General features: G+C 43.8%; 1 protein-coding gene across 1 annotated transcript in view; it reads right to left on the minus strand.

The window, feature by feature from the left end:
- Positions 1 to 4,607: 4,607 nt before the first annotated feature.
- Positions 4,608 to 9,116, minus strand: part of ATP5H (ATP synthase, H+ transporting, mitochondrial Fo complex subunit D) — a 7,426-nt gene continuing 2,917 nt past the window's right edge. The window contains exons 3-6 of the mRNA XM_019542527.1: positions 7,795 to 7,891; positions 6,270 to 6,341; positions 4,972 to 5,034; positions 4,608 to 4,818 (exon numbers count right to left, since the gene is read on the minus strand). Coding sequence (XP_019398072.1) covers positions 4,687 to 4,818; positions 4,972 to 5,034; positions 6,270 to 6,341; positions 7,795 to 7,891 — 364 coding nt within the window. The 3' untranslated portion in view covers positions 4,608 to 4,686. The remainder of the gene's footprint in view (positions 4,819 to 4,971; positions 5,035 to 6,269; positions 6,342 to 7,794; positions 7,892 to 9,116) is intronic.

A 9,116-nucleotide genomic window follows, 5' to 3' on the forward strand; every position in this document is an offset into this window, starting at 1 on the left:
ATAGAGTAGAGCTTGGGTTATGTATAAACGTTGCACAGACTATGGGGAAGAAAGGGGAATCGTAGGAACCAGACCCCAACCATGTCTACTTCACGGTAGGCAGTAACTCCAGAAGTGCCTAGTCGGACCGCTGGAGCCTTGATACAAGACCCCTGTCCAAAAGCTGTTTCTGGCTTGGTTCCCCGTTTTGTTGTGCTGTTTTTCTGTAAGGCAGCCGAACATAGATAGAAGTATGGGTGTAGAAAAAAAAAAGGCAAAGCATTTATCCAATAAATCCAGCCTTGCATTCTTCTGTGTTTCAGTGTTGTTTTTTGGAGGTGCCTTTGTGCTGATGATAATAGGCACCTTAGAGACCTGCCTGTTGATGCAGCTGAAGGAGAGAAACCCTCCGCTCGCTTTAGTCAAGGTCATGAGGCTTCTCACATGCTTCAGGACAGGTAAAATATCCAGAAACTTCTACACAGGCAGAGCTGGGTTACTCCACTTGGATGCTGCATATCCAGGAGTCCCTTCATTTCAGAGCCCCCGGGCTCTTGGAGGAAGGTAAAACAAAAATCATACGAGCAGGCTCAAAACTTCACTCCATTTTTTACAACCCAACTGATCACAGAAAATTCACCCCCACAGCCTTCAAGTACCTGGCTCCTTGAGCTGGCAGTAAAATGTATACACCCTAATCCAATATAGTTACAGGCAATATATGTGTGCACAGGAGGTTGAACACTTAATTGCTTCTCTAGGCAGAGTTGTCATTCCACCCAAGCTAGGTCTGTATTTGCATGTGGGGTGGATATTGCACAGGTCTTGGTCTACAAGTTTGCAACCCTCTAAGAAACTGTTGCCTGCAAGTCACAGACTGTAGCAGAGGGCAGAGCATTGCAACTGCCTGCTGCACCAAACAGGTGCCCTGATTTTGAAGGTTTTTAAGACCCAGCTAGACAAAACCTTGACTGGAATGATCTAGTTGGGGATGGCCCTGCTTTGAGCAGGGGGTTGGACTAGATGTGATCTCCCGAGGTCCCTTCCAACCCTAACTTTCTATGATTTTAGCCCAGCTTTCCCACAGACCAGTAGTGTGTTGCCCAGAAAAACCTAGATCCCAAAGCTTTGAGGACTTTTCCATCCAATGCAGTTTTCAAACGCTATCATGTTACAGCCAGAGAAGCAACTGCAAGGACTCCCGGCATTGGAGCCGAAACCTCTACACAGGAATTGATGCCAGTAGTTTGGGAATTCATTTTATACTGACCACATTCACCATATTTGCTTAACTTAAAAAGTTTGCTGAGGACGGAAAATTAAAACTCTGTCCGTGTAGGTGACCGACAAGATGAGCAAATTTGGATCCCAGCTGTGATAACAAATGATCTTCCCTCTTGAAGGAATGAAATTTAAAAAAAAAAAGCTCCCAAGATTTACAGCCCTTTCCTTAAGTGAACACACAGAGAGAAAACGTAGGCTTCTGACACGGCATCCTGCTTGAGAGATGCTACATAATACACCGGTGTCTGCTCGGCTATGCTTTCTCCTGCCCCCAAAGTATTGCCTGGTATTCTGTTTACTGCAGATTTCCCGACTGCAGAGACTCCGGAGGAAGCAGATGGCAAGGCCACCGAGCCACTTGGAAAGGAAGATACAGAAGTACCCATGCTTGCAGGGAGAACTCGGCCTGAGCAGCGAACGGGGAACAAAGCAACGCCTCGGGAGTGTGAGTGGGCTCTGCTACTTTTGGAGAAGCTGTTTCTCTATGGGCACTTGCTCTTATCGCTGCTGCATTTAACTTACATTGTGGTAAAATGGAACAGTTAGTTATGGGCCAGCTGCCTCTTCCAGTCTTCTTACAGAGCTAGCCCTTAATCGTCTTTACTACAACCTGCCTGAGAGCTCTTCCTCCTTTTTTTGTGCTTGAATTGCTAAGCTGTGAACTATATTGTCCAAAGTAGATCAGAAATTCTTCAGGACAATTACCTTGTTCTTGCAAGCTTGCCAAAGCTGCATATAGGACCAGGGCATCCCCTAGACAAACAAGTTACAGAAATTAGACCTCATCATGAAGCTGGCTAGATATCACAGCTCACAGGGGAGCTGCTGGAAATCTCTCTTTCGTATAGCGCCAGATATCGACTTCCAAATCTATGAGCCACTGTCTGGTATTATTGGTCAATGTCCAGACTATCTGCCCTGCCTGAGCATTTGTAAAGATTACAGCTTTTGATTAAGTGCTGTGCTGTTTGCTGGACACCACATCCACACAGGGAGCCATCCAAGATGTTCCTCTTGTAAAGTGCTGGTTTTGAAGCATCCGTATCTAGATCCATTTGTTCAGCTTGATCCATGCTTCTCTGTTAAGGTCATGCCCAAGCAAGCAGGGACTCATTTATGTCAAAAGCAGTCTGAACTGCACTCTTACTTGGGGGGGGGACGGGGGAAGATCATCAAAGGGAAAGGTACAGAAATCCCAGCTAGTATGTTTTTTTTATAAGCAAACACACATTATGAACCTGACTCCTTTTGTAGACCACTGAAGCATTTGGCTATTAATACTAAAAGGCACTAATGGGATTTCTAGATGGTCCAGGTCTATAACAAAAGGTGATAATAGGTCCAGCTATTACCAAGGAAACCCCAGCACTCTCTCTCTGCTGGGGCATCTCCTGCTTGGTTTTCCACCACTTTCACATAATTTCTAGAACAAAAACATGCCCGGGTCGTTACAGGCACCCTCCAGAGCACCAGTCCAGCACATTTGCTCGGCTAAATGATCAGAAGGACCTTCCATCCCTGCCAGAGCGCGGTGCCTCCCATGATTTTGTGTTATCCATCCCTTGCTAAAAGAGCATGGGATAACACAGCACCCTCCATTTACAAACATACTGCATAATGGAGACTGTAGAAAGCTCTAACCTGCTCCCTAGCAATATATTATAGCAGTTGCTTGCGCTTGCTTTGTTAGACTTGAGGTGAGAGAAGTGGCAAAGGAAATGAGCAGGTGAGAGGCAAAAATTCAGAAGGCAAGAGTAAGATTAAGAGAAGTCCTCGCAGAGTCACTTAGTCATTTAGTGATTTTTATACCAGTTAGATCTGACACATATAGACGCACCTTCTATAGGCAAATAAAATAAATAGGAATTTCTGATTGAGTTGCATGTTGTCAATCACATTAATATTGATATGAACTCTAATACTAGAATAACCGGTACATCTCTATTTATTTTTTTAGCCTTATTTAACAGTCTTTTGAAACTGTACCCTGTAATCAGGTATGAACATCCAGGTTCACTCCAGAATCTTTGCTCGTCAGCCTTGAACTATGGTTCTTGCTGAATGGTCCATGGTCAGATGAACCAAGATAAACTGGCCTTTTTATTATTATTATTTAGTTTTTAAACATAAGTAAGAAGCCTCCTCCTTCCTTCTGGAACCAGCTGGCCACCTGTTAGAGGCTTTTAAGACTTAAAGACTTGATGCATTTAAGATTAAGCCCTTCATTTTCAAATCTTTAAAAAAATGTTATTAATGACCATTTGATTATTCACTTTGAAATGTATTACCTATGTTGTCTTAACAGTCATAGTATTTGCATTTTAATATTAAAAATTACCATTAAACATGTATTTCAACTTATTCCCTGCAGTGCTTGATTTTAGTGAGAGTGGCTTTCCAAACCCTTCATTGTCCCCAGGACATCCTGCAGAGTTCAACAATAAGTGTGTCATTTGTTTTTCTGCATAAAGTTATAGGCAAAAGTTTGGGACTAGCATGTTATATAATCAGTGTTGGTTACATTGTTTCTGTTACGTGCATAAGTCTAGCCACACCATCTGCTTTGTAATGTAGTTGTACTCCTTTTAATTGCTTACTGACTAGAAGTCATCAATTTAAAGGCTCCTAAAAGACCCCTGAATTGGCAGTCTTGTTAATTTTCACATTGCTATGAAAGATGAAAGCTAGTGTGCTTTAATGAGTGCCAAAAGCCTCCGGGTTGTCAGGGCTTAAGAGATAAAGTGGCCCAGTCCGGTGTGTCACTGCAGGATTTAAGACAACTCTACACTGTAAGCTTACCTTGTTCCAGTGTCCCGCTAAAACAGACTGCACTTCTTAAGAGTCAGCAGTGAAACACATTCACCCTAAACCTGCGTATTTATAAGCCACTTTCACAGCTGCTAGAAGGCTGAATGTTGATTGCGTTGCTTATCCCAGAGAAGCAATATTCCAACCAACCTTCTTAAAACAGAATTGTATCTGCAAGGTGCCAAGGAATAGGCAAATTGGTACTTCACTCAATAGGGCTGTCTAGCCCATCCAAAGCACCCCAAGGACACAGCTGTATTGCTTCAAGATTAGGAAGCAGCCAACACAGAGCAGCAGAATATCCTTGAGACTGCATGGCAGGCTCATCACACAGCCCTGGCTTTAGTAAGCTCATTACCCATCACCTACCTGTCCTCCTTCAGCAAGTATCCCTGCCCCATGAAGACCACAGAATGTTCCTGAACAACCCCTGCTCATTTCTCAGTAATTCATCTCCCTTCCAGGAATCAAAACCAACTCTGAGCTCCTACCCAAACCCTCACATGCCCTGGAAAACAGGACAAAAGACAGACTGCTGAAGTTCTTTGCAGTTACTTTATTTAACAGGTTCTAGAGTTGGATATTAATGGTGAATAACCCACTTGGCAGTGCAATTTACATATCTGTAATGGGCTTGTGTGGCCAGTAGCGATGCTTCTCCTTGTCCAGTCTGGTTTCATGGAAAGCTTCATTCAATTCCTCCCAAGTCATCAGCTCAAATGGAATCATGTTTTGATATCTCTCCAGCTGCGAGGAAAGACAAGACAGTCAGTATTTGAGTCAGCTGGAAGAAGCAGTAGCAAGCTAGACCTACGTTAGACCTACTCAGAAATCAAAGCAAGGTTATGCACTAGGCTGTCTTGATGAACATGATATTTGCAAAGTAAAACCCAAACCCACCTCTTTCTCGTACTCCACAACACGAGCTTTGGAGGCATCCACATACGCAATGGCATCTTTTTCCTGAAAGACAGCAGAAGGTTTCATGAGTGGGCTAGTGCTACTGACTGATTCCTACAAGGCAGCTGGGATTCTCAGCCTTTCACCTGTGCCAGGGGAGGCCTAGCAGAACTCACCTTTATACTTGATTAAAGACACTCACTCAAAGATCAGTAACAATTAACATCCCTGCCCCCATAGAGCATAGCAAAACACCCCATGAACACATAACATGCCCTTCCTCCACCATTGTTGTAATCACTTTTTTCCTCCCCTACATGCCTCTCTCTACTCTTACTACATGAAAGACGCACAGCAGGGAAAGATAAATTACATGAGAAAATTAAATGCCCCACAAAGTTTTGAAGTGCACACACAGAGAAAAGTTAGCTGTTTTTCCCCTCATTAACCTCTTCCTATTTTAGTGATCACAGGCATTCATTGCTACAATGCACTCAGACAAATTATTTTACTGTTTTAAACCCTGTAAAGAGGATGGATTGCAAATTACTGTTCTTCACTGCATTGATTTGTTAGGCAGTGGATTCTACCCCTTTTTTTAAAGAGATGGGGAGATTGTTTGAAGCCAGGTAAGTTCACAAACAAGTGTCAGCTGCAAGCTTCAGGCTACAAAACTCTTCTGTGCCAAGTTCTACAGAAATCAGCTGTACGCCAGCTTGACAGCTTTGTTTGAACACGGGAGTTTAAATCTCTCTAGTAATCCAGCAGTCCTGAGCAGGCAGGCTGCCTAACAAAACACACTAAAAGTAACTCTTCAAACTGACATATGGATGACATTCTTTGGAGTTGTGCTGCAGCAACCCTTGCCATACTAAAGAGACCAGATCTGTAGAACAGGTTCAAGCATGCAGCAATCCATACCGTCCCTGGAGTGAGAACGCCAACACCATATTATAAAAAGAGGGCCCCACAATCAGGCCTACTGAATGCCAGTAAGAGCAGCCTATACCAGTAAGATCCTACAGAATGAGTAGGCCTTTGTTTGCCTCTGAATTTGCCTTTGTCATGCCTGAGAAACAGAACCATTATTTAGATGCCAGAAGCCTAACTCCACAGCATGGCCACATATAAACAAAAGTCCCTCCTTCAGCAGAAACTGCCTGTATGGGCACAAAGGATGGTCACAACCGAACTGCCCTGACACAATTTGCAGTCCACAGAGATTCCAAACGCAAAGCTGCTCTGCAGTTCCATGTGCACCACTGAAAGCTGCCAACATGTAGCTTCTCACCACTCACCGTTGCCTTTTCCTGGGCATCAATTTTGGCCGTCTCAGTGTCCACTGGCATAGGAATCTTTAGTGCACTGAACTGAAAATTTAAACAAACAAAAAAAGAAAAAGGTTTACATGTTTTTGCCTTGAGATTGTGTTGGAGCTGGGAATTCTGCCAGTCCAGTGCTCTTATCCCTGCCCCAAGAACCCGCCTCAGACCCTTTTGAGTGAAACATTCTGCATGTGTCACCAACTCAATCACGGACACTAGTTTCAAAACAGCACTGCATGCCTCTACACCACACACTGTGACTGTGGCATCATCTCAGAGGAGTTATCCAGACTCAGAACAGCACTGCACAGATGCAGTGACAATAAACCCTCTAGACGCCAAAGACTTCCCACTTGGCCCCGTGAGCCATATTATACAGTAAAAAAAAAAGTTCCTGAATTAATCTAGAGCAGGAGCTAGCAACCTACATCCCAAAGTCTGATTTGGTGGAGGGGGGCAGGGGCAACAATTTAAAAGGAGCCAAGCTGAAGTGGCCACCTAAAGCCTCTTGCTCTGTGCCCTCACTATCAAATTTGTCACTTCCCATTAGCACTGGCCCCAGCTTTCAGTGACACCTGGTAAGCAGGGGGGTGCAAAAAGTAAAAAGGGGACTGAAACAGCAGGGGATCTGCAACCCACAGCAGTGTCCAAGTTGCAAGTGCCTGGGCCGTTGCTCTAAAAGGGTCTCAGCCTCTAATTTAGAGATAACTGGGTCACTGTGAACCAAGTGCAAGGTCAGAAGGAAGAGCAACCAACTCTGATACCAATTCAGGTATAACCCAGGGCAAGTCAGCCTGGACATTCCATCCAGTGCCTATTAATAAAGAGGCCAAAGCCTTTGTTGGTGTAGTAAAGTGGAAAGGGAATCCATATGCCACTTTGAAGCACCAAGCAGTGCTTTTTTAAAGGCTTTCTGCCCTTAAACAGAGTAGCTCAAGGAATGTATTGTGTCAACTTATTACCCAAACCCTCACTCAACACTTGTCCAGAAACCTGTAACAGTAAAGTTCTGTGACAAGGCAACAGGCCAGAACCCAGACTCTGGCCAAGGACAAAGAAGCCCAGTTCAAACAATGGGACCATGGTTCCTCTTGGTACCAGCCTAGCACACAATGTCTGTCAGAGCAGTGCTCTAGACTACACAGACAACTGAAGGTCTCGGAGAGCCTGATAGGACACCAGGAGTCAGCTGGGTTCAAGAAAACCCTCCCCACAGGCTCTGCTTCCAGACCACTTATGGCTGTAGAAGGAAAAACCCATAGTGGATACAGAAGAAGCTATGTCAGTCTCATGCTTCAAGAGGGTTATCCTGCCTGAGGTTAACTCCATCTGCTTTGGAGCAGCTTTGCAACACCCATGTGATGCAAAGCAGCTGCATCCCAGATCAGGATACCCCCCAAAAATCTCAACTACGAGTTAGCTGGAGGAAAGTCTCACATGCCCTTCCAGTTTTACTCCATGCATCAAGCCTTATCCTCTGCTCATCCAAGAATCTCACCTTTTTCTCAAATTCATCTACCAAGCCAGCTACGGCAATTGTCCTCCTGTAATACTCCCAATCAATGGCTGGGGGCTTCTCTGGCAGGGAGGTCAACCTGACAGACAAGAGCAGAGCAATCAGTAAAATAGCCAATAGATTTCCAGACAGCTCCCAGTTCCATACACCATTCTTCTGCCCCCCGTGGCAGTCTCCAGATGAGCAATATCATCTGGTACATTTAATTATCAGTATTCTAAGATTCATCAAATCAAGAAATAGAATTTAGCAAGGTTGTATTTTATCCACCTATCCAAAACACCCAGGGCATGGGCATGTGATTACAATACTACTTCTTTTCCCTGTCGTCAATGAAAGTGCGCATGGGGTGCTGGTTTTCCTGAATTTTGAAATGTTGGGATAAACAGTTTGAAGAGAGATAATAAGCAGTAGTGCTGGCAAACAGGAAACCCTCTATCCCCAAACTAGAGTAAAGGGGATTGATTGGACAAGATTCTGGAACAGAGAAAGAGCACATCCGTTTCTTCTCAAGCAAATCACTTTATTGGAAACCAAAAAAAAAAAAAAAAAAAAGCTAAATTAGTATTTGAATCAGGCAACAGGAAGCAAAGCCATACTCATGCCTGGGAAGAGAAGTGTAAGCCAGGCCCCAGAATCTCTGAGCTCTGGTGGTTGTTCAGTTCCTTAGATCCTTCATTCCCAAAACCTTCTCAACTGTACAACCACAGATACCCAGTTATTAATGATATTCACCTAGCCGCACTTTGGTTGGATACAGTTAAATGTTCCACTGAAAATGATTCAGCCCAGTTTACAAAGTTCTCTTGTGGCCTTGGAAGGTTTCCATTAATTGGGATTTGTGTGTTGCAAAAGTTACACTTCTGGAAGGGAGGATTCTTTATCTCCTTCCTTCACCATTATGGGATGTTGTTTGTTACCATTCCACTTTTCCTTCCACCTTGGTTTATGGTCTTTAATAAGGCTGCTTTGTTTTCACAATTTATCTGAAGAAACCCAACACATATCTCTCTCATATAAATTAAACTGTACCTAATGTACTTGGTCAAATAATATTACTACTAACATGCTTAAGATATATTAGAGTCTATTTGGATGGTCTAATTGGAGGATTTCTTTATGGTGTTTAGAGGTCCACTGATACATTGGTCTGATATCGATCAGTATTGATATAAAGAAAACTGGCTGTATTGGATATTGGCCCAATAATATGGCTGATAAATGCCTGTGCTGCGTGTAGCCGCAGCACAGTACTCAGGCAATGAAGAGAGCTGCCTCCAGCTGGTAAGTCTGGTGTGGTGGAA

The sequence above is a fragment of the Crocodylus porosus genome, unplaced genomic scaffold (genome assembly GCF_001723895.1).
Source record: "Crocodylus porosus isolate Cpor-Errol unplaced genomic scaffold, CroPor_comp1, whole genome shotgun sequence".
Lineage (NCBI taxonomy): Eukaryota > Metazoa > Chordata > Crocodylia > Crocodylidae > Crocodylus > Crocodylus porosus.